The sequence below is a fragment of the Vanessa tameamea genome, chromosome 21 (assembly GCF_037043105.1).
Source record: "Vanessa tameamea isolate UH-Manoa-2023 chromosome 21, ilVanTame1 primary haplotype, whole genome shotgun sequence".
Classification (NCBI taxonomy): domain Eukaryota; kingdom Metazoa; phylum Arthropoda; class Insecta; order Lepidoptera; family Nymphalidae; genus Vanessa; species Vanessa tameamea.
In genome coordinates this window covers 6241660-6269632 of record NC_087329.1, presented here as the reverse complement: position 1 = coordinate 6269632, position 27973 = coordinate 6241660, and the positions used below count along the sequence as shown (strand labels likewise).

Sequence of the window (27973 nt, the reverse complement as noted above, 5' to 3'; positions counted from 1 at the left end):
GTAACCAACGCTACACTATTTCCTTATTGCGATCAGTTTCCACGGAATTACGTAAGTTTTGCTAACGCTAATACTAGTAATAAAGAAATTAATTTACCTTTGTTGCTAACGGTCCACAGATTGCTCTGATTGTTCTTTTTCGATTTATTATCTCTTAGCATTAGAATATCAGGTATTTTATTGTGCTTGTTGTCTTTAGGTATTACGTCTGGTGATCTTTCAACATTCACTCTTACGAATTCGCCCTTAAGTATCTTTGGAGTTTCTTTGTTAATAGGCAACGGAGGAGGAGGCGCCTTGGCCTTTTTGTGAAATAATCTCTTCTTCTCCGGCTTAGTCGGTATATCTATATCTGTATAAATAACACTATCTATTTCACCGTGATCTCTTTCATTTTTCAATCCGATCAGACTTAATGGTTGATCGTAGCGGGTGCTGAAGCCTTTCTGTTGCACGGATATATGTGTCATACCGTCATTGTCGACGGTCTGCATCAGATCAAACTCGGATCGCGTTTTATCAAGCGCATTGTAATCGTCGACGCCATTGTTCCTACTGTTGTACGTATCAAAGTTTTTCTTTTTCGTGAATAAGCTATCGCTGCTGCTGTAACTGTTCCTTGTCAATCTGTTTCGCATTTTGAAATATTTATAAGTGAAATAAATTCTTTTGTAATCCTGTTCGTTTTCGAATCTAAGAGCAATGGCCTCTTTGTTTGAATTCTTTGTAACGTAAAAAACAAGCGTGTTTTCACAATTCGGATAGCTGTCAATGTTGACACAGTTTGCGATGTCGTCTATACAGATGTTCTCTTGCCTGCTGGCCTTGATATCGTAATCTTTGATCAGCTTTTGTTTCTCATCTTCATTGCTTTCATCCTTTGTTATTAGTTGGAGCTGATCTTTCTCGTTGAAACCGACACTGGTGTTGTAACTGTGATTTGATTTACTAATGGCGGTTATGTCCAGCTGTTGATTAGAATTGTGAAGCTTCTGTCGCGTCAATATTGCAGCTAAGCCGCCACACCGGCTTCCTTTCTTAACCGTCATTATTGATCTGTGGACAAAGAAAAAGTACTGATTATTTTTCAATTTTATTTCATTACTGTTGTCGTTTAATTATTTTGTATTTTAAAGGGTTCTTAATAATATTGAGGTTTACGAATTGTTCATATACCTAATGTATAATTGTATTTATACTAAATAATCAATGAAATTATTTTCAATTTTTTTAATATTTTTCCATACAAGTCAATCGAAATCTGTACAAATAGAAATCCTCCTCCTCCTTCCTAAATCGTGTAGAAATTATTTCATTCGTATCGAGCATTTACATAATATTATACACTCGGTCGTGTCAAATTAAAAAATTACATATATGAAATTTGTCATGTAGTGTGGCATTGTTTTGCACGAAACCCTATAATGAGTTATAAAATATGAAATGTTAGAAAGAAACAATTGAATAACCGAGAGAAAGCGTAAGAAATGTCACAGAAAACTTTTTTTTAAATAACAGGTGCCTTGTTACTCTGGGAAATAAGACACCCGGGAGCTGATTAATTGTCATCATGCGGATACGGTTTGAGTTGCAAGATACAGCGATTTAATTTATCTGTATTATTTATACATACTCAAGCAGCAAAAATACTCAGCATCAGAGATGTTAGTAATTTCGGATCTGTATATGAATACGGACATAATAATATTATACCGGTCAGATACGGTTACGGATACGAAATGTTTTCGGATAGTTTCAGTAACGAATATTAGAGTGTTTCGAAATTGTAAAAGATAAAATTACAATATAACAGATTGACTTCATTTGTATGCTAATATTTGGTATTAGGTTATTATCACAGAAAATACATAAATAGCCTTAAAATACAATCAGTTACTTTATTTAAGTACGAGTATATACAAGAACAAAACTATTACAAAACTTTTACTTTATCGGATTAAGTTACACGGTTTCGGATAGATTTTGATTTTTAATATCCGACGGTTTCAAATACGGCTACGGAGCTTCATATCCACCCTATTATTTTCCGTTTTGAAGGTCGAGTGAGCCAGTGTAACCAAAGGTACAAGAGACGTTACATCGTTTTTATATCGATTCTCAACATCTTATTCATTCTATCTATCTGTACATGCTTATCTATTTACCGTTTTCCGCTTCACACGTGTACCAGTCATCCGGATGTGATTGTTATTGATAAAAATACTAGCAAATCTAGATCATTTCCGAGTATGTATGCTAATTGTGTCGGTAGCGTACTGATATTCATTAATTGAAAATGTATAATTTAATTTTTCCTTGACAATTTTTTCCTACATTTCCAAATATTTCAACTATATCTATATACAATGTAGATCTTATTTATCAGTCAATATTATATCTTAATTTAAATAAACCAAACAAAATTTGAAGAACGGCGTATCTCTAATACTTTAGACCAAAATAAATTTGAATTTCAATACATTTTTTTAGTATGCAAAAGAAATAAATTTCATGTGTTCAAACTTACGGGTACACTCTCTATGCCCTCATTTTCATTTTAAAATGGGACATCGATCCAACAATATAAACAAGTGTGCGTTAGCAAAGGTGAACTTTCTATCATCTCACAGAAAAGAGATCAAACGATTTTTAAAATCATTTTCAACTAAGTACCTACGAAACGACAAGATATTGTATTTAAAAAATATATAAAATATAATTGCCATACTAGCTTGCAGCATCCGCAAACTATTTGTCAACAAAAGATATCCCAGCCCTCAAGAAACGTACAATAAATATACATAAAAGGGTCTATGTCCTCTTTAGCTCACTCAAAACTATCAGAGTGGGGAGGTTGTGTCTGATTCTAAATTAAATTTGATATATTCAAATTTAAATAGTTCCCAAAAAATCTATTTAAGTGATTATTAATTTATAGACATGCACCAATCTAACAATCAAATAAAACTCGATAAGATTATTTCGTCCATTATGTTTAACTCAGAACATTTTCTTTTCTTACTTAGACTATCAATAAAAAATAAATTTGAAATCATTACAGAAACCCTTTTTATGAAATAGATAGGCGGAGACATTTTTAAGGAAATTGTAAGCATTCCTTACATCTCCGATGCGACACCAACCTTGAGAGCTCAGCTATTATGTCCCTTGTGCAGTTACACTAGCTCACTCACCATTCATACCGAAACACAACAAATTATTGCTTGGCGGTAGAATAAATGACATGTGGGTGGTACCTAAACGGGCTTACACACAGCTATATAGAACCCTATACAGCCTATAAAGAAGAATAGTTCTTAATAAATGAACATTTTTAAAAATAGAACATAACGTATGTACGTTGACATTTTATATCACCGTTTTTTTTTTTTACGTACACGAAAATAAAGCAAACACAACATGTGGTTTCCAAGTTCTAATCCGAATCTTTCTAATACAAATGAAAACAATTGTCTCCCGTATCAACAATCACCAGTTCTCAGAGACATTCAGTTTTCGCCATACAAATGATTCTCACACGATTATATCGCTGTTTATGTTCTCTTAAACCTTTAAATAGAAAGCTGGGGACGAAACTACGATAATTACATGACGATTCTGGATAATTACGATTTGACATAATAATTTAGATAGCATTATAATTATACAAAGAAACATTTGTTTGTCTCTAGTCTTTGGATTTGCAGCTGTTTTTTTTTTTTTTATTTACACTTAATCGCCCTTAGGTATAGATGTGTACGTCAAACGATAACATAATGAAATAAGGTAATTTAATTTAAAGATACTTAATGGAATATTCAAAAATATATTAATTAAGTACATATATTGAAAATCGAAAATTGTCCTTATATTTCTCGCTGTCAAAACGTCTGTCCTTTTAAGGACATCATGGCTGGGCTGTATAGGCTTATGGGCTTAGGCATATGGGCTTATTCGACCATGATACTGTAAAGGGGGTTTGTAAATCATAAAATGCCGTCTTATCGTTTTAATTAATTCTTCACTTATAACTGACAGTATTGAATCTTATATAGTTTTTTTTTATTGAACACGTTTTCAATTTGACTCGAACTACCGTGCCGATATTTTTATATGATATTAAAAAAAATGTTTAAATAAAGCAACGCTACCTTTGCCATATGTTTTAAAAAGTCAACAATCATTAGAAGTCTAAGAAAAAACAAGAAGGTTTTATTGAGAAAATATGGTCTTATATACTTAAATGATAGGTCACTACTAGGTCAATAGCAAAAATTGCGAGTCCGTTCCATTGCAAAGCTCTTCCGAGTTTATAAATATACAAGTCGCCTCGCCTTGGCTTCTGCGCTACATATATGGAACGGTCATATGTGGGTCAACCTTGATGTCTCATTTTTTATCAGCCCTGTATCATAAAACTATATTTATCTATTTTATTATTTTTCTTGATGTGTGGTTCCGGCAGCGTACAATTAAACTAGCTATTTAAATCAATGGCGTCGTTAAAGCTAACTAATGTACATTTACTGTATTTAATAAACGATTACGATTTACTTATGTTCGGTAAAAATGTTCGATGTGCACTTAAAAAGCGTACCTACAAAACGTGAAAATACACTTCGGATGTACGTATGTAACGTATTAGGCGATTGCAAGGCTCGCTAGCCGTAACACAGAAACGATCGGTTTTTAATTCAAAATAATTATTCGCTTAAAGAAAGAACCCCGTATAAAGGAACGAAGCTAATTTCTTTTTAAGAAGATCAGTGCGAAATCTCACGCCCTCTGGGCGTGTGTTTAGGGGGAAAAGTGTCAGGTACTTTCAGCACTATGTATGTATTTTCCCTGATGATATTTTAGGCGATACTGTGGTAGCAGCGCGAATCGATTACGTAAAAAAATCTGCAAAAATAAACCTTTAGTATGGTGTAACGTCTATTTTTTAGTATGGGATTATATATTCTTCATAATTTATATTATATTTATTAGATATTCTATTTTTAATATAATATAATTTATGTAAGATTATTGTAACGTGTAGTGTCTGGTGTCATTCAAGCCGCTGGTTTAACGGCTCCCTTTAGTAAAATGGCTAGTCAGTTAATCAAAAGGCAAGTTTCACTGGTTGGCTGCGACTAATATGACGAAATATTTTATAGCAATTTTATAGACAAATGTAACTTCTATTTTTTTTTTTATCTAAAAATGAGTATATATTTTTTTATATTCTGAACTTAAATAAGTATATTAATTGAAAATAGCTACTATTTAGTAAATACCGCGTGGAATAGCGGCAATAATGCTAGCAGCATTTACCTTATGAATAATATTTTCAATTTAGAAAACACGTCATATTAAAACCATTGGAATAAATTAAAATCACTGAAATTACATAAACAACTCTATATTACGACCCAACGCGAACATTTCGATGCCTTCTTTTTATATAAAAAAAATATATTATTTTTTTACTGAAAATGAAACTGAAAATTAAATTAAAATTAAATATTGCATTACAAAAGTAATTGCTTCCTATTTTATAATAAATAAAAAACAGTATTGTTAATATAACTTTTTTGTACGTATATAATTATATTATGCGCATTTAAAAAAAGTAATTGCTTGTTATCTTACACAAAATAATGGCTGGATCTACTTAACTTTCTCGTCTATCTCTGGGAGTTTCATACTTAAATTGTGAACACATTAACAAAACACATTGTGTAAAAACTAAAATACATTTTCACTTGAGTCAAACGACTTTGATCCTTAACATCGAGTAATAACGATTCAAACGGCCTACAATGACTTTGATACATATATTAATACATTACATACATTTAAGAACGCATTTTTAAATGTATTTTTTCCTTTGCTGCCTGAATTTTTAATCTTTAGATGTCTACAAACTGCTGAAAATTAAAGTTTAATCCTATATTATACGGAGTAGATTTTTAAGACGACTAATTTCACCATTCTGCTATCTTAAGTATGTTTTGATAATAATGGTGAGTACTTTAGTGTAATACACAAAATCACACTAGTACACTTTGGGCTCTTTAAGATATCTATAAATCTTATGCTCAAGTTTTTCCAACGTGAGCAAGAAAAGCACTTGGACCAAAAGAAAAAAAAATTCAAATTATATGTTGACATAATATACGATATCTCAAAAACAACATATTAACTAACCTAGGTTCATCCTAAATGTATCTATCACAAGATAAAAGTTTCGTCACAATATAATTTGTAATTTTTGCGTAAATATCGAAATGCCTCCCTCGACGTTTTCTTATATTAATTATTAGTATTTAAATAACAGCCTGCTGGGAATAGGCCTTTTCCTTTTGAGAAGATTTGGAGCTTACTCCACCACACTCCAATGCGGATTGGTGAATGAAAAAAACGTGACAGATTTTAATCCACCACGTGTATGTATTTCTTCACCGCCGAGCACGAGATGAATAATAGCTGTGTTGCTTGCACCGGATTTGAACTCAGGATCATCAGTTAAGATTCACGTCTTGTAACTACTAGACTATCACGGCTCTCTTATTACTATTTATATTAAAAGTTAAAGGCCCAATAGGTTTTTAGCAAACGATACTTTATGCTAGTTTTAAAAAAAATGCTCATGTTCTAATATATCATTTTATTTCGTATTTATGTATGGATCGATGTTTAAAAATATTCTTCGATAGAAATAATGACTATTGTTTAACAAGAAAATGTAGTTTTATTTTATGATAATCCAGCAAAGGTGATATTGCACGCTTCTACCACAAACATTTGGAGAGTTGAGTGTCTAGTCTAGAATGCTATTAATAAATGCTAAAAACCGGTTTCACCTAATTTAATCAGTCCATTTTATAATAATTATTTTTAATGAAAGTATTTTCAAACGATTAAAAAGTTTCTATATTGTAATACATACATTTATACCTATTTAAAAATTAAACATTTTTATAAAATTTATATATTATGTATAATGTTTACATAATTTACTTTTTTTAATATAATAAATTTCTAATTTGCATGTTAAAAGTAACGTAAGTTATTAGATACTGGTCGTTTTTGTCATGTTTTTTTTTCAAATGGCAAAGGACGCAACTTATATAAATTAATACGCTTTTATTAAGGCGATACTTCTGACACGAGTTTTTCTTTATACTCTTCTAGAATGTCCCAAATACAAATACCTAATTAACTTAGGAATTGTATATTTTATCAACAGATAAACAATTTAAAATTTTCGTTAAAGCTGTACTGTAATTTTCTATTTTCGCCAATAATACCATAAATTTAAAAAGCTGATGATTTAATTATACACCCGGCTAAATTAATATTGAGAATTTTAAATTGCCTAATATTTGGAAGATCAAGGCCAATTCTATGCAAATACGGATTATTAATGAAAATCGATTTGCAATTTTGTATTCGAATAGCATTCTCTATCGTGATTTATGAATTCGTTTGCATTCATGATATTATTATGTACTAGATTAAAATCCAGCTTCGCTCGGGTAAACAAAATAAAACTAAACAAATACGGTTTATCAAATACTTTTTATATGACATATAATTTTTCATGAATCTTTATCAATAATTTATTGTGGATATGTTTCTATCGAGTTTAGCATACGATATTATTATTTGCAACACACTTTCTGAACGCACCCGTAAATGTCAAACATGGCCGCCTCTTGAACTGTAACGTCATTGATTTAATATCGAAATATCTCTATTATACGATTTTTACTTATATATTTGTTGTCGACTAAAAGAATTATTATTTTTTAACGATCTATAATTGTGGATAGTTTTCGATCGGGTCTTTCGTAAACCTGCATGAAATTATTAGTATCGATAACTATTAAAGTTTTATAACAGAGTTTACATATGGAATATTTAACTGAGATAACCTAAAGATTAGCAGCCTTGAACAAAGGCTTTGCATGTTTTATTTATTTATTTTCTTTGTGATGTACAATAAAGTATAAAATAAAGTAAAGGCATAATGTTAGAAATACTTATTTATGTCGTTACATTCATATTATAATTATATATTTAATAAACACATATTTTGTTATTGTATCCGATTTCATAAAAATGTAATCGATTTCAGAACGTCATTCGTATGGCTTTAAAAAAGAATACAAGATATTTTCCCGCGCAAAATGATTATTAAAAAAATAAAAGGGAGTCGCGCATGAAATGAGAATAGGAGATTTTTGTGAATTGGATATTTAACTTCAGGACTATAATATTTATAAAATAAAACAAATAATAAATAAATATTCTTATATATAATAATATTCTGTGTTCTGGTGTATTTATTAATACTAAGTAAAAGGACAATATTAAGGAAAAAGATTTGAAGTTACCGATACGGCTGGTTTCCTCACTTTTTCCGTCACCGTCGATCGTGAGACGAATACTTAAATTCTGTTTGGTTTTAAATTTGAGCCCAAGACATTTGTTTTGGAACTGCGTGTTCTATCCACAAGGTCAATCGTCATATGATAATGTCTATGATAATGAATTACAATCTTCTCCCCACGGCTTCGTTCGCGTGTGTGGTAGTGGTCGGTAAATCACTCAGGGTATAAGCTATCTTTATTCGAAACTCTATCAGTTATCAATATATATATATTTATCAGTTATAGACATCTGTTAATTATTTATTACATATATATACATACATATACATCCAAACTTTCAAATTTCTATTATTTATTATTAGTAGAATTATTATCTAATAATTGTTTTTTATTCAAGTACGATTTACAATAAAGTCTTATCGGATCGAGAATATTTTAACTCTACCTCCGTTTCGGTGTATTATATGATTCCATTACAATAAATGTATTGTATTTAAATATAATACGTTTTCATCATAAACAAACTTTATTTTGCCCCCCATTTCATATAATAATATACACGCATAAATAAGAAAGTTTTATTTGATTTTCGAATTACTAATCCGATTGACAGACAACTTTCACACCATATTAGCTCAGTTTTCATGTTATAGAAAATATATCTTGGTTTTTTTTTAATTTGAAAAAGGAACATCGATGTTCGTGTTATATTTTTATAATAACGATGATGTCGCATGACAGAAAAATATAAATAAGCATGATTATTGTAAACCTCTAATTCGAAGCGGCGCGATAGTGTTCTAGTACTCACTTATTTTTTTTTCTTTAAATTAGTTTTTCATGGTTATTTGTTTATGACCTTTATTATTATTTTTTCAAATATAAATTTACGAAGGTAAATTACTGTAGTAATAAAATAATACTTATATTACTCGAAAGGTACATAAAAAAATATCTAATTTTTACAAAAATTAGCTAGTTTTGCACACATGCGATATTAATCCTCAGTTTTCACCTATTTTGGCTTTAATCTGAAATGTCATTGGTTGATTGTACATGACGTTACACATAACGACCAATGAGCGATTAAAGTAGAATTAGTTAATCTGACTTTGACTTACGTTTAAGAAATGGAAGATAAGCAGTATTATATGTACATACATTAAATATATGTAGTAAGTAAATTGAATGAACGAAATATTTTATTAAGTTTAATGGTAGAGAATTATTAGAAAATTATGTAAAACTCTTAAAATCGCAGTCATCAGTTCAATGTTAAGTTTATGCCAACAAATAAAATATAATTTATAAATGTTACATTAACTTAACTTCTATGTGCAACAATAACTACAATAGAACTTTGAAGCACAATGAATAATATCAGAACACGAATAAAATAAGTCAATTATAATATTCGTGACATTGACACGTTGGTTAAACGTTTTGACAAATGTCATACAATCTTGCATCCTTGTCTTGCACTTGTTAATCAATACGTTATCCTGCTCTTACAGTGATATTACATTATATTTCAATACGTTTACGCATTTTAAGGTCATAATAGTTTTTCTGCAATTTCTCGAAAACGGTACTTTGTATATTTCCTGAAGTGATGTTATTTTGATCGAGGTCTTAACCTTTATCAAATACGACACATTTTATACCCAAAATCTGAATACGGAACGGATACTAAAGTTTACTTATCCGAATAGGCTTGTTTTGTATTTTATTTTGTAACTAACAATTTTTTTTATACGTAACATTTTTTTTATTAATCGGTAACGTGATATGTCTCAAAAAACTTGCATTTCTTAGGAAGATCTAATAATTTACGAGATATTCTCAGCTTGTTAAAACTGTATAATCGCAAACAGAGCATGATCACGAGAGATATTTGGTACTGGAATGTGAAATTATACACTATTTATTTGAAATCATTACACAATTATATATTTATTAATAAGTTTAATACATTATATTAATAATAAGTTAGACCTTAAGTATATCAATAATAAAAAAAAACAACAAAATACAAAAATACTAGGAGCACTTCCCGTTGAATCGCATTTCCAATAATTTGGACGATAAATGAACTTGCCGATTACATTGCGTGAAGTGCAAGCCGGTCTGGATAGCTTCCACCCACTCATCAGATATTCCACTACCAAACAGCAATGCTTAGTACTGTCGTGTTCCGGTTTGAAGGATGAGAGAGCCAGCATAAATACAGGCACAAGAGATAAAACATGTTAGTGCCCAAGGTTGGTAGCACATTGGCGATGGCAAGGATGTTTAATATTCCTTACAGCACCAATGTAAATGGGCGGTGGTGACCAATTACCTACAATCAGGTGGCCCATTTGCCTGACCGCCAACCTACATGATAAAAAATCAAAAGCTACGACTTAGTCACCCCAAGATTAGTTTATTAGTGGCCAATGGTTGTCATTGAGTGTGATTGTACACAGATATACACACACTGACGTGCCTGTTCTTCTCAGGTCCGAGGTATTAATTTCAGAATCGGTGGTAGATTTTTCACTATAAATAAGCTTCTATATTTAATAAAGATTTTTGACTTTGACTTGACCTTGGCTTTGAATACAGAACACTAGTTACGGAACCCAAAATGTAAAAAGTCATGAAAATTTTAGAAATTGTGTAGTTAAAAAAGAAATAAGTAGTAAATAAATAAGAATAAATGTTAACTCGAGTCTCGAAGGAGTTATTATCAGAATCACTATTGGAGTGTAAATTTAGAAAGGATGTTCACATTCATATTAATATTTCGCTTCTAACGAAGATCGTCCACTTAGAATGGTCGCCAGACGCGCATGCGCAGACGTTTATCACCCACTATTACTTTCACGAAATCATGTAAGTCTGTTGCTAGGTCGATTGTTACACCGTATCGTAACACGTATTTGTTTAAAAGCATTTAACACATTTTTAATAAATTAAAATATTTATCGATAAAAATAAAATACTACTTCTTTGATGAGAGCATCAATTGAGAACGACTGCGCTGGTTATAGGAAAAGAAAAATTAGAAAAGTTTTCCGTAAAATCGGGGAATTCTGGTAAAACTGTCAGTACTTTTTCCACGCCATTTTTGTATTAACAGTAAATATGACTGGACAACGTATATCGGATGTTTTAGTTTTTAAATAATTATGCGTTATACCTGTTTATTGACTATCAGGCACTACCGGTGTGACTAGAAAAGTATTTTAGATATGAATGGAAATAACCAGAACAGGTTCGAATCTTTGATTAATAAATCCTATTTTTTACCGTTCGATTTATTAAATGTCTTCTCTAATATCAACGAAAATAGATATCTCAACATTCAAACCGATGTTAAATCAATTAATCAATAATTAATCTTTTCATGTCTATTTATATATATTTTTTTATTAAAAATATATTCATACCCGAAAACACGCAAAAAAATATTACCAACTATAAAACACGAACCAAGACAAATAGAAAAAAATACTTGTTTTAATAGCTTATTTACATACAATATTATATGTATTGGCTTAATTAAATATTTATTATCTGTATTATCAGGTTGAAGAGTTTGTTTGGTTAAACGAGCTCATGAGGAACTACTGACTTGATTTCAAAAATTATTTCAGTTAAATAGCTCATTTATAAAGAGAGGCTATAGGCTCACGCTACTACCAATAGAAGCAAAATCATGTACCTTTGGCAGAATCTGAATTATCGCCAAGCGAAGTCGGGACGAGCAGCTTACTTATTTACATATTAGTTGTTTTCAAATCGATGTTGGAAATCACATAACTGTCACTATAATCCAGTCATCTTAGTAGAATCACCTCGGAATTCAAGATTCCGATTTTTTGCATATTTTTTGCAAATATCTCGTTTCCTGTGAGGTTTACGCTATTTGTATTTATTCTCAATATTGTAGAAGATAAAATTATCTACAACTTTTGTTTCTAACATTTTTTTATTCTTTCACTCGTTCTTGTGATAGAGGACAGAGAGCGCGAAGTGTTTAACTATGTAGAGAATCATTTAGGGACAACCAGTAGTCCCGATGAAAAACACTACTAAAATTACTAAGTGCTTATTATTAAAATGCGTACTAGGCAAACATAAAGTACAAAAAAATAAAATCGATTCTAAATACATGAATAATATATTAAACTTTAAGCTTAGAAATATATTGTTTCGGTGTCATAGACGGCCGGACTAACAGGTGTTAACCAGATTTCAGACGCACCAGTCTGTGACACGCCGAACAATATTTACATATATAAGTATTTATTTTTATATATAAATTTTTTAATTCAAATTACAATTACCTTCATGACAGATTTCAAATAAGCAGATCTAAACTATTGTTGAATATGATATACTTTAATTTTAATTCATGAATGAAGAATGAATCAAGAATGGATTTTCTCTTCTCTCTTTACTAGATATACGTGTTTTTAGGTATATTTTTATATTATTTTCTGGTAGGGCTTTATGCAAGCCCGTCTGGAGCGTGTAGGCCCGCCTGCCACCCACTCATCATATTCTACCGCCAAAAAGAAGTACCCAGTATTGTTGTTATCTTATTTGTAGGGTAAGTATGGTATGTCTCTCCCTATTGAAAATATAAATATATATATAATAATAATTGTAATGTCCCTGATAAAAAAATAGGGCTTCGTAATAGATTGCCCGACTTTTATTGCTGATTTCATTTCGTTAATTGTCCGGTTAATCTATATTTAATTAGACTGCAAACTATAGTCATGACGTCGTACTCGAATCTAAATACAGATAAAACACGCTCAAATATGAATACGTATAAAAATTAGAAACAAAAACCAACCAGCAGATATATCATAAGTATGTAAATGTATTAGATACGGTTTTCGTATGTTCCAAATAGAACTGGTTTTGCAACAGACGATTGATATTTGCAATTTTTTAAACATATATTTCTAAACTTAAATTGATACTTTGTTCCGATCTCCGATCTCAGATATTAATTAAATCTAGGACAAATAGAAATAATCTATATTAATATTGTAAAGAGGTAAAATTTGTTCGTAAGTATGTAGGGATCTACAGTAGTAATGATCCAATCCTATAAATTGTTTTACTGGAAGAAAAATACATGATTCCTGAATGCTATCCATATCCATTATACAAAATATTTTTGAATTCATTATAAGACTTATTTTTAGGGTTCCGTACCTCTAACTGAAAAATGGAAGCCTTATAAAATAAAATCACTTCGATGTCCTTCAGTCAATTTTTCTGTCTATCTGCCTGTCCCTAAGTACGTCAAGACCTTTTTTTAAGAACTCGAACTAGAATCGAAACCCATAGGGTACTTCTCGTTGACCTAGAATCATGAAATTTATCAAGAAACAATATCTTGTAGCACAAGTAAGGGAAATAAATAAATAACCGATTTTTTTTTTACTTTGATACAGATAAGTCGCCATAAAACTAACTAATCAAAAATATTATAATAATGTCAATTAGGATGACAGAATTCCTTTAATTTAGGTGGTATTCAATATATTTTAATTTAAATGGATTTATTTAATTAATTAATTCAAATTTCGAAAGTCATTGATCCGTGTAAGTTAATGATAAATATCAAAAATAAAACAACTACTGTGATACAGGTATTTTACTTCTTGCTGTATGTTCGTTTAGTGTATCAACATGCAGTCCTTAACCTAGTATTAATTGATATTTTAATAATAAGTTATTGTGAATTAGTTGAACCTGCGGATTTATCTGCGCGTAATTTATAAAACTTTCAAACCCATTTCAAGGGGTGATTGGGATGACTCTAAATATTTCCATACCAAATTTCATCTAAATCGGTTCAGCGGCTCAAGCGTGAAAAGGTAATCAGACAGACTTTCACACTTATAATAATAGTATGGATATCTTATGTAAATCCGAAGAACCATTTTATTAACAAAAGCAATACGTTTGGTAAATAGTATAAATCAAGCATCCATCCTGAGCCTAAATCGTTTCACAGAATCAGCTAACTGTAAATACCGTAGAAATATACAGGAAATGTCCATGCAAATTGATGCATACACGTGACACTTGTGTGGTCTTCCCACCAACACGCAATAATGCGTTTTTGTAAGCTAAGGATAATACTACCTAACATATCACAGATAATGCGACGGAAGAACTCTGGTAAGGGGAAGGTATGATAAACTATCGGCAATTTAAAACATATTCTCTGGAAGTTAACGTCATGTGTATCTTTGAGATTATTTACATACCTAGGTGAAGTTTCGCACTACAAAAGAACTCAAACAAACGAGCTAAGTTGTTTATCTTAGTGTGCGTGACAGCGACGCTTATTACTCGCCGAACGTCATGCTTGTTTACTAGTGTGCGTGTACTTAGTGGCCAAAAGTCACACTTAAAGGCCACATTTTTAAACGCGTTTTTAGTATTGGCAACTTTTAACGAGATTTGGTGTTGCCAATAAAAAAAATCGGAGAAAAGTTCAAAATATTTTCCTAGAATTTTAAATGATGATTATTTTCGTATTTCGACCAATGATCGAAGACTAGTGTGTTAAACTCGCTACTCAATGTAACTGCAGCACATAACTATTATACCGTTGAACCGATTGCTATGTTTATTGGCATATATATACTTATCATATATATATCTGCGGTATTTAGCATTCCATATATAAATAATAATTATATTATAAATGCTAAGAATTTGAATATTAGAACGCCTTTATCAAAATATCTAGCAACTCGATTAAAAAACATCCGTTAGATAGCCCATTCATTGATAAGGTTACATTATTACAAATAGCCTTATTAAATATAACCTTAATCAATGAATGGGCTATATGGGCTATAGTATAACATCATGCTATGTTCCACGGGTAAAACAACGCGAACCAGCTAGTATATATATATATATATATATATAAATATATGGTTCATTGTTTGTCCCGTATGCGTTCTTATACTATTCATCCGATTAAGATCACAATTGACACTTTGTACGGTTGTTGTTAGCAATTGTTTCTATCAACGTACAAGTTCGTATATCAAATCCCGGCTCATATACTAATACTATAAATGCGAAGGTAACTCTGTCTGTCTGTCTGTGTGTTGCTCTTTCACTGCCAAAATTACTGAAGCGAATTTGATGAAATTTGATATGAAGCAAGCTTGAACCTCAAGGAAGGACATAGGTTACATTTTTATACCTAACACCTGACAACCAACCACTAAAAAGCTAGCGGAGCCACGCGTGAAAATTAGTGTTACATAAATATATAAGAAAGTTTTAATCTTCTCATGAATTTGTTTCTAATTTGAATATAAATATTCTGCTTCAAATAAAAAGAAATTATTTCACTTAATTAGAAACCATAAACGAAGCATGTAATTACATAATTTTAACCAACCATGTTCGCGAATAATATGCACATTATATCATAAAAGCGTCTAAACGCTGATTTCGATTTTAATAATTTGCGTTATTTAAATATTTCGTAGCGAGTGCTAGTTAAAGACTATCCCCCTTTTATGTCATTATTTATTTGACATTCGAAAGTGGACACAGCATTGTTAATATATTTACCGACTGGCGTGTTCGTCTACTGGCTAGATACAAGGCCCCAAGGCCTTCCTCGTATAGGCTACTTTTGTATGCCAAGCCACCTCACGACCAACACTTGAAACGCAAACGAAGGCGCGGGCGATAACTAGAAAAACTTAAAAAAAAACTCGCATATTTCGCATATTTAATAAGAGTCATTTCGAGATATAAGTCACTTCAATTTTTAATCTTAATAAAAATACGGGCGTTTTACTCTTATTTAATCTCATACAAAAATAAATGATTCATAAATGGATATTTGCACCTACTTGATAAATTAATGGCTCACGAGAAGCATTATCATGAAAGTTAATAAAAGAAGAAATTGATTTATTAAATCAAAAGTCTACTCGTAAACAATATTAAATAGAAGCAACTTGCTTATTAGTTGACATAAAAAAAAACAAATACATCAAAGCAACCCTAAGGCATTGTATTTTTTAAAAAAAAAAACTTGATTAATTGTGTACATTAATTTAAAAAAAAAAACAAAACATTTTTCCCCTATAAATTAATGAATTAAATATTTTGCATAATCTGTTGTCATAACTGACACCAGTTTTTTATAAAACTTTAAAATGACAATAAATATTTTTGCATTCTAAAATATTATTGTTTAGTGTGTCAATGACCCGAAAGTAAAGGGCCTAGTGATGTTGACATCACACATTTCATCATTGAGTTCAGGATGGGTCGCTCGTGAAAATACAATATTAATTAAACTAGTAATAATGTTAATCATAAATAAAAATTAACGATAATAATTTACAAATTTCACCTTTCAACAGGTCAGATAAAATAATGGCGTCGTGATTCGAAGGTGAACAATGGACGGCGTAATAGCAAACGCTTATTGTTTATAGTTAGTAATAATCTTATTGATTGCCTCACCGAAGTTGGTCATGGCACTGATGCGTAATGTTTCCTTCCTTTAATCGGCGGATTAGATACTAAATATTTACATGTATAAATTTTCAAGTTAAATTTATTTTTATTATCAATGTATTCCACTTTAATGTATACATGTAGTCGTATGTATGTCGTCCGTTTTGTTGCATTTTAGTGTTAATTTTTTTCGAATCAAACAGTACTTTTTTCAGAGCGATGAACTTACTTATTCCTACACTGACTAAAATTACGTAAATACGCATAAGTACGGTTACTAAAAATATTACTAGAAATTTAACATTTCCAATATGTTTATTGTTAAATAAATGACACAAACTAAACGAGCACAAAGGTTTTGCTATGTAGCACAGATAACAAAATTTTTTTTTCTTAGCTATAATAGGAATCACAATGAGATGAAAACGAAAGTACGATTCGTTTTTGCCTTACTTTCCTTTTGCCTATTGCTATCTTATAGAAATTTTATTCGATATCAAATATATATTTTTTTTACATATAACACGAACCCAATGCCGCAGCGAATATTACAAGTCATTCTTACCAAAACGTTACAGGTTTATTTAATCAATATTAGCACCAACAAGACACTTCTAAAAGCAGAAAATAAAAATACTATTACAAGAAATCCTAAGTGCTGTCTCAATTAAAGGTATTTACAGACATTTTAAAATTAAACAAATACAGTAAAAATTAAACATGCAGTGAAATCCGGGCAAGCATTATTGTCTCCGTTTGAGTTCAGGATTCATAATATTCTATGGATCATTAAAATAAAATGGCGGTGAAATATAAATAATTCAATTTTAATTATAATTCATAATAAGCTCGTTTTCGTATCCTTTAAAGCGAGAGACATAACAATACAATGGCTTACAACAGACTTATCTTTTATTGCGATGCATATTGTGAGTATCGTTAGATGGATACTCAAGGTAACTCAAGGTCAAAATGGAATCCATATTCACATATGCATCATATTTAGGATCGAAGTTCGTCCGCGACAAACGTAAAATATCACTGCCATCACGATGAATTTATTTAATTGTATTCTTTGACATTACTTTTATGATTTTATTTGAATCTGTTTAAGCCTGTGTTGCCATTGTTGGAATAAATTTTGTCTGCATATTTACTCGTGTGATATATTATTTTTCTGTTTAGATGAAAAAAAATCAAAAAATTTCAATTTTTTTGTTTAATTCTAATACTTCTTTTACCTATAAGGTAGACGGTCATATGGACCACTTGATGATAAGTAGTCATCACCGTCCTCAGACTCTGGAGCTGTAAAAAATAATAACCATTTGCTACATCACCAGTGCGCCACCAACCATGGAAACTAAGATGTTATGCCATGCTCATTCATCCTTGAAAGCGGAACATAATAATTATAATAAGTATTGCTGGTTGGCGGAAGAATATCTGATGAGTGGACCTACCCGGACGGGCTATGTTTATTATACTTATCCAATTTTTGCGGTTATTCTGGGATGAATTTCAATTTGTCCCTACGAAATCACTCTGCTATCAGAAACAAGCTATAAGATAAAATTGGGATAAAATCATCAGAATAGGGAGTATCATGACACAATAGTCATATAATATAACTTACGATTAGAATTACCATCTATTTTATGTCATCGCTACGTGTAAGCTACGTAATAAAAGGATTTTGTCAAACGTTTACGGCCGCCCACCTCCTCATTTGTAATGCTTTTGCTAGATTGACACTCCGCTACCATACAGGTGCGACATTGGCTACCACAAATGCGATTGATAGATAGAATTACTAATAAAATTACTCACTAAGTTCTTACGACACCAACTGGTTGAGATAAGCTAGATCGGTTGTACTCTCTGACAGGTTTCTCATCATCAAATAATTAATTCCTATTTCTGTATAGACGATACGAAACCTATCTTGAAATATTAACTAATTAAAATTGAAAATATTTTATAGCCCGCAATTTTATTATCTTTTTTAATTCGAAAGTCAAAAGCTCAAATCATAATGTAAAAATGTTTATTTTACAACACACTTTGTAAAAGAGTTTTTATAATTAAAAATAAAAAAAAACAAAGCCGGGAAATATTTATCTATTATTAGATTACAGCTGTCGCAAATAAGTGTATTTAATGAAAGTACATGTTTTTAAGAAAGAAAAAGATTTAATCTAAACAATTATGTTAAACATTTTCGAAGCGTGTGAATTTCTATTGTTTCAAAATCTTCGCATCATTCGCATCTGTGACCGTTACGCTTTAAGGAAATAAATAAAAATATTCTTTTGTTTTGTAATTTTTTTTTTAATCTAGATTTTGTAATAACAGGAAAATATTCAATTGACTTACTAAAATAATGCTAGTGGAACGACTTGTTTACAAAACTTTTAACCATTCGATAACTATTATGTAATTTTATAAATCGTTGTTGCAATAATCATTGTATTAAACTTCTAACACAAACTCTTATATTATATTGATGTATATATATTATAATATTATAATTATAATGTTATATACATATGCATATATAATAATATTACTTTTACTCAGAGCAAATTCTATATTAAGAAATTAAAATACATAACAGATAAATAAAATACAGTATTTAAATATAGTGTTTACAGTTTAAAATGAAACAAATAATAAAGTTTAACAGAATTAATAATATAATATTATTAAGTATATATATTAAAAAAAAAGTTATATGGTAACATCACTAAAAAGTTAATATTATATTACTAGATAAAATATGTGGTTTTAAAATTATATATGTTTATACGTTTGACAGCGCTAATATCAGGTACTACCTAAATCCCGTTTGAAAAGTAACTTTTCCATTAAATAGCCTGTTTATTGAGAAATGTTATAACAACCTATTTACTTGACGTTACTACGTCTACTTAATAAGTGTAGCAGCCATATATGATCCAAATTTACTGCGGATGTAACCGCAATAAAAACTAATATCTTTGATAAAAAGTCTGGTGAAATTTTACAGGCATTTTAGTCGTTTAAAATAAGTTATGAGTATAAACGGATGCCCAAATACATTCAAAATTTCCTTCACAGTCACAATCCGACTGAACAGGGATCCGACAGGAGCGAGACTAAGTGTGGGACAGCAGCTATAAGAATAAACATTGCTTTGACATTTTTTCTATGAGTTTCGGCCAATTTTTTTTTAAACCTCGTTATTATTCTATAGATTCGAAATTTAAATATAATTTAAATGAAACTTAATAAAGTTAAATAAGATAAAAGTGAAGTGTAAACTCGAATGTACCTATTTTAAAAAGTAGACTTAATAAAATAATTGATTTATCTGTACAACTTATTACCTGCCCTTCATCTAATCCATATTAAATTTGTGAGATTTATAATAATTAATTAAATTTATATTTCTATTGATTGTTTACATATAAATGTTACTAAAGAATGCTACAAAAACCTTCAAACAAATGCTACATATAATAATAAAACATATTATTTGTCATTATTATAATTTATCTTTGACAAACAATCATTTAAAAAAAAAACTTACACGAACGTCCACAAGCTTTTAAGGAACATCCTGAAGGATTCAACACACATTATATAATTTTCAGATTAAAACTAACATTAACTTTGCCGGCACTCACACTTTTTTTCTTAAAAGACATAACTCCTAGACAGTTAATAGAAAATACTAAAAATCGAAAATAGAACGTGAATTTTGTAATCAAAATAAATCGTAGTGATTGTATAGAATGTCATAATACGTCGAGACGTGACGATAGACGGACGTTAGAAAAATCACGCACATAATATCTCAAGGCTATTTTCACACGAATTAAAGAGAATTAAAATAATTTGTACCTACATTGATTCCAGATTAACTAATCATTATATATTTTCGTCTTTTTTTTTTGTTAGAATAAAAAATAAACTAACATCCAAGACCATTCTTACTACTGAAAGTTTGAGGTTAAAAATATGGTTTTTCGTTTTACACATTTAATTATTATTAATTTATGAATATTTACTGTAATTAAACATTTATGTATTATTTAAATGTAAAAATCCTTATTCGATACGATGCCATCCGTTGGACAGGGCGTTGTTATTTTGTTTCGCGTCGTCGTCGTCGTCGTCGCGACTCGTATCAATAGCATTAAAACCTTCTTAATTTGAGAAAACATTTAAAAATAATAGATATAGAATTTCCTATGTACACTTCATCCGTGGTTAACTCATATGTGTATACTCGTGGTGCTAACAGCTGCCCTATAATATTTTGTTTAATATTTTGTACAGATTGCTAATTCTTTGGTCAGAAGGACATTATTTTCTTTCTCAACACATGTTTAGTTTTAATTACTAATGAGATTTAAAAAAATCATATTTGTTCGTGTTAGATAACACGATCTTCGATTAAAATAAATCAATTAAATGTATTTTTGTAAAAATATGAACTAATTTACTAGAAATGCTGACGTGCACGCCATTAACACAAGGAACAAACATAACCTTGTGACTCCTGTTATGTGACTACACAGGGTTAGGAATTATTTTATGGGGCAATGTGTACGCTTTTACAGGATTCCAGAAAACGTTCAAAACTTTTCTATTGTAAGTTTATAAGAATGCGATTCAATCCCGCTGTGTCAAGTGTGAACAGTTTGTTTCCGAACCGTTGGTGGAATTTTGTCAATCAATAAAAACTGTAATACTTCTATGTTGAATCGAGATATTTTAATTTGAATCTCGAACTATCGGGAACAAACGGAAAAGCTGAATAAGAATCAAATAATACGACTACGTATCTGTACTAAGGTGTTTTAAACAATTATTACTATATTTATCTGTATCGGAGATGACGGTGACGGTAACGTAGCCGTTGTTACTGTACTTTTGATAGAATACCCTTACACATAATTTCTAAGGAATACCCGTCTCATGATAAAATTTAAACACATAAGAATTAAAAACATCACGCTGTATAATTTCTTAAACATAACCGTTATATTGGGTCCAATGTTAATTTTTCGACCAGAGATCGCAATTACTACAATTGCGATCCAACGGGGAAATGCTGCTAGCATTCTTGTAATTCCACGCGATCTTGTATAGTAGCTAATTTTAATTGTGATGTATTTTAATTAATATTTACAACGCTGCTCCGTTACTGGTTGGTTCATACACAGTTGGCTTTCATGAGATAAATTGTAAACACAAATTAAGCATCTAAAAAACTAGTTGTCTATGAAACCGCGATGTATAGTTAATATCCACAAGTTCTAACCATTGGCACATCTAGGATATCCTTTTTGAGGAACATTTGACGAATTTTATTCGATTTTGTTCCGTTTGGACTTAATAAGTTCTGAAACATTGAACAAAAATACTTTCACATTTCATATATAAGGATCTGGATGTTATTAGTAAAATCCGCTTACGACGCAATTCCGGAATGTCCAGCAATAAAAATGACTAAAGTCTTCGCTGTAATGCGTGAGTCGTCTCCGTAACCTACATTTGTAACACCTCATTTTAAGATCAAATATTTTTCAAATAATAATCAAACTCTAATTGACATTATCCGTATATTTCACTGTCGACTGACTCACCATTATTTTAAACAAATTAATGCAATTATTAATAATTAGTACGAAATTTTATATTTTCTTATATAATTTAAAAATATGTTTATATTATTATAATTTCTCCAACGACTTGCTGACCGTGTTGCTGTGTCACATTATTTACAATAATTGTTATTTTAATTTGCATGCATTATATTGCCAGACAGCATCACAATCTATATTTGGGTTTTTGAGGAAAAAAATTCAGTAGGAGTGGTGTCTTAAAATTGGAATTTGTCCCGTGCCTCAGAAAGCACTTACAGCCGTTGGTCCTGCACTTAAACGCTTGAACACCGGCCGTATCAGATGTGCCGTCCCATCACAATATAAGAGTGATAAATTAGGAAGTGCTCTAGTGTAAGCGCAAACACTTGTACATTAGTAATACATATATGTATTTCATTCAAAGTTAGTTAGTCTCCCTTGATAATGGCTGCCGCAGCCGCAATCAGTCTGACGCACACATCATAGTTTCACTTTATACTTGGCTATGATTTTGCATTGCGCTTAACTAAGACTAATTTATATTTATGATAAATTCATTTTGCAAATTATGAATACTAGGTATAAGTATATGTTTACAAAACTTTTAATTTACCATCGATCTTTGAATTATATAAGTTCGCCTTTTACAATAAATATTTAAAACAACATACAATTATCAACATACTCATATATATACAAAATAGAGCGGCAATGGAATTTAACACATTCCATGACTAGCGTGTTGCATTCCCTTATAGTTTCTAAACTATTTCTACATTCACGAATGAGATACGCAGTCTTACAGAATACCACTGCAGTAGAACTATTCAGTAAAAACTAACTCGAAACTCACTACAGAACACGATCATGACGTATCAGAAAGTCTTATTAAAATAATACTCGTAACACAAAAGATTGTATTTAGAGTTAAATATTTATTGAGTTTTAACAGAATCGAATCGCAGTTATAAGAAAAAGATTTAAAAATCTTATATAATAAAGAATTATAAATAATAGCACACAATGCAAAATGCAAATCGTTATTTAACATTTTATTTTTTCAATAAACTTAAGTATATCTACTAATATACTATTAATAAAACGTACGAGATAATATACATTATGAAGCTTTGAATTAATATTCGTTGATTCACATACAAGAATTATTATATATAGTTTGACAGAAAAATGCAAGTAATGACTTTCTTGCTGATTCTTCTGGGTAGAATTCTTCTGAACCGGTGGTGTATTTAATCATATAATAAAACGATTTTAATACTTGTAATATTTCCTCGAATAATTTTTTTTTTTAACACACCATTTGCACAGTGTAAAAAATAATTTCCTGTTTTATGAATTATATAATCAACTGTCAACAATTGTACGTGTTTTGTTTATTAATTGTTTACAGTTCAAAGACATCGCAGAGTAATGTGAGTCCCAAGAGAGGTCAGACAACTCGCTCGAGACATTTATGTAACATTAATTAATGTATAATCGATTACTTTCAAAACGAAAGTTATTTCCGGACATATCCGGTCTCACGCCATACAAATGCACTTTTTATATTTATATAAGATAATTTACCCTTTACGTCGTAACAATGGAGCTGGTTAAGCTGTTTATCAACAATAGCTAACGAGGTTAGTGAGACAGTCGATGTCATTGACAGATTCATAAACATTTGCAATTTTAGTCATAAGCTGTAAAGTTGTAGTTTTGTATTTGAGTTTATAAAGAGTCATAAAATCAATTAAAGATCGATTTATTAATTTATAAATATTACGTTTGTTTATTTTTTTAAAGAAGGATTTAATGTTGAAAGCATTATCTATCAGCTGATCTTAGGAAGTGCACGGAAGTAAATTTCTAATTATGCAAAGGAGAAATAAATTAATTGAATAGTAATACAATTTACTTTTATTATTAATATATTTGATTGTACTCCACAAATAAAAGTAACAGACAATTTTAGGACTAAAAAAAGATATGAAACGGGCTACGACTAATTAAGTAATTAGCCATCTCTTCTTGACAACATCTGAGAGAGATTTAAAAAAACATTAACAAAAACCCAGAGATTTTCCTTAAACTTACATACAAATAATAAATTTAATCATATTCATACAAATAAATACACATACAAACAAAGGCTAAAGTTGTTATAATGTCCACGTCAACAATTTTTTTTAATTTTGCCGGAAGAGTTATTTCCTTTTGATTATTTGATTATCATTACATAGTATAAAACAAAGTAGCTTACCGCTGTCTGTCCTTGTGTATGCTTAGATCTTTAAAATTACACAACGGATTTTGATGCGGTTTTTTTTAATAGATAAATTGATTCAAGAGGAAGGTTTATATGTATAATACATGCTCAATATAGTAGACAAACACTGATTATTTTCTCTAGTTTCTAAAGTGATGTCGTAAGTAAACACAATTTTTGCGCTTACATTGCAAACGCTGGCTGAATACGAGATACGGTTTGTATTGTTTAATGTCTGAAAAACTGTGAACGTTGTAAGACATTCTGGAGTATATTTAGTATCAGCACTGTACCCGTGCGAAGCCGGGGCGGGTTGCTAGTTTACATATAAAAATTAAATACATAATGATAATGAGTCTATATAAATATGACATTTCTTGTCATAAATTATTTCCATATAAAAAATGTTATGTAAATAAAGTTATTTACATAAAATTGATGAGTTTACTATTCTATAAAAATAAGAAAGCAATTCGCAAATCGAGATCTCTAATGATAACGACCAAACTATTAATATCTTATTATTGAAATTAACATTTTATATTTATTTACATCAATATCCTTTTAACTCATTCGTAATGTATTTACGTACATGTACGGATACAACTGTACATAAAATTATGTTTGGATTATTTGAAAAATATATTGAACTCATAGCTGTAGCTTTACATACATACGCACACTTTTATAGAGTTGTAAAACAAATTAAATAGGAATGAAGTACATAGTATTTTTGTTTCAATCCAATTAACTTCAATATGAAGAAGCTTACTGACACACTCTTATATATTAGTTAGAGATCCGTAAGCAAGTGAGCAAGTTCAGCTTTCATTCTAGCAGAGCCCCGGGCAAAAACTCACGGAACACGCGCGCCGGGTCAGCATGGGTCGTGCGCGTCTCCATGACAACGACACGATATTACGGTCAGTCTTTTTTACGACAAAAAAAACGTGAAGACGTTTACTAATTTCTTTGTCGTAATAAAGATCTCTATCTTCATAGAAATCAAATTTTAGTTTTTTTAAGGCACTTGTCGGTTAGTGGTCACCACTGTTTAAAGACATTGGTGTTTTAAGTAATATCAATCATTCCTTATGTAACGAATGCACCACTTGAAGTTACATTGACTCACCCACCCTTCAAACCGTAACACGACAATATTGCTGTTTTAGAATAAGTATATGATGAGTTGATGGTACCTACCCATTGCACGGACCTGCACAAAGCCCTACCACCAAGTATGTAGATTCGTCACTGCTCAAAACTCATTATTCTATAACATAAAGTTTAATCAAAAACAGAACATTGATCTAGATGATTTTTACAAAAACTTTAATTGAAAAACATTATAATCATATAACTATACTTTTATAAAATAAAATCATATAATATACGAACATGTGTCCTTAAAGACTATAACAACTGAATATTCTTAATAATTTTTTTCTCAAGGTACAATTTTAAGTTGCATAAACGCAGAACTAAAACATATATCTGCTGTGATTACGCCGTCGTTTAGAAATAATCTTACTAATATAATAAATGGGAATGTTTGAATGAATGAATGAATGTTGGTTACTCCTTATCGTCAGAACGGAAGAACGGATCTGAATTATTTTGGCACAGAGAGAGATTATAGTTCGAAATGGCACATAGGATACTTTTTATTTTATTTTATCTAAACTAGTTAATAATATATATTTGCCATGGACCATTTGTAATATTTTAGGGTAGATTAGTGTGTAGTCCCGTCCCGTCATTTTAAAAACAATAATTAATAATAATAATCATGATAATTTTCGTATTATATTATATATATGTATGTATTTATTTATATTTTTAGTTATATGTTTATTATAATATTTTATTTACAGTATAATATATAATTTATAAAAAATATTCTACCCCTTCCCAAATTAGATCTATAACCAGTCCTCTGCCCAAAAGTTGCCTGGAAGAGATCGCTGTTTAAGCGATAAGGCCGCCTGTTGCATCCATGCAACTTTTAAACGTTAATTCTTAGGTATAATCTATTATTAAGTGTTGGTGCAATAAAGCATAAATAATTAAACAAACAATATACGCTATTCCTAATTTTTCAACGGTACACAATTTAGTTAGAAATATTATAAACTAACGGTCGATACAATAATCCGATATACAACACATCCAATGGAAACATGTTGAAAGTGAAAGGGCGCCAAGAGCCGCAATTGCTCGCTTGACGTCGCGTGTATCTTCATGTACACGATTGCTCTATCGTCTGTAAGATATTTGATTAAGTATCAAATTCGAATAATAATCTATATCCGATATATTGGTATGGTGTACGGTTGGAACGACTTCTACTTGGTGGTAGGGCTTTGTGCAAGCCCGTCTGGGTAGGTACCACCCACTCATAAGATATTCTACCGCCAAATAACAGTACTCTGTATTGTTGTGTTCCGGTTAGAAGGGTGAGTGAGCCAGTGTAATCACAGGCACAAGGGACATAACATCTTAGTTCCCAAGGTTGGTGGCGCATAGGTGATGTAAGGAATGGTTAATATTTCTTACAGCGCCTTTGTCTATGGGCGGTGGTGACCACTTACCATCAGGTGGCCCATATGCTCGTCCGCCAATCAATGCCATAAAAAAAAAAAAATATCATGGTTTTTTTTTTGGTTAACATTCTTATTAATTGATCAGAATTGAAACGATGGTAATGTTTAATTGTTGTCTATACTGTACATATTTCACAATTAACAACTGACTCTCTTGTTTGCATCTTAGTCGGATGAATACAGCCCGTCTTAGCCCGAAGCCCTACCACTCGAGAATGTGGACCTGGATGATAACTTTTTTTTTCAACTTAATAAAACTGTCCATATATCTAATTGATTTGTTTATTTATGATCGCAGTAATCCTCCTCGTATATTAAAATAAATACGCTCAATTATTTGATTGGTGCTATTTTTACATAATATTTGTTTAGCAAGTGGACGAGCTTTGGTTCATCCTGTCTGGTCGTAACCAGTCCGGGTTCAGGATTCGAAGCTTACATCATCAGCCACGCGTTCCCTTATGAACAATTGTATTTACTAAGTGATTTCATTTTCAGCCATTGGCACGAAGATGACCGAAGAGGATGGAGTTAGTACCGCTGTTTTTAGTTGGTATGCGGTCA

The 27973-nt window shown here is 30.5% G+C and overlaps 1 protein-coding gene across 1 annotated transcript in view; it reads right to left on the bottom strand.

Annotated features, from left to right (window-relative positions):
- LOC113395567 (uncharacterized) overlaps positions 1–27973 on the bottom strand; it is an 83348-nt gene that overhangs the window by 11597 nt on the left and 43778 nt on the right. Inside the window, exon 2 of the mRNA XM_026633181.2 lies at positions 98–1056. Within this exon, the coding sequence (XP_026488966.2) occupies positions 98–1049 (952 nt within the window). The 5' untranslated portion in view covers positions 1050–1056. The remainder of the gene's footprint in view (positions 1–97; positions 1057–27973) is intronic.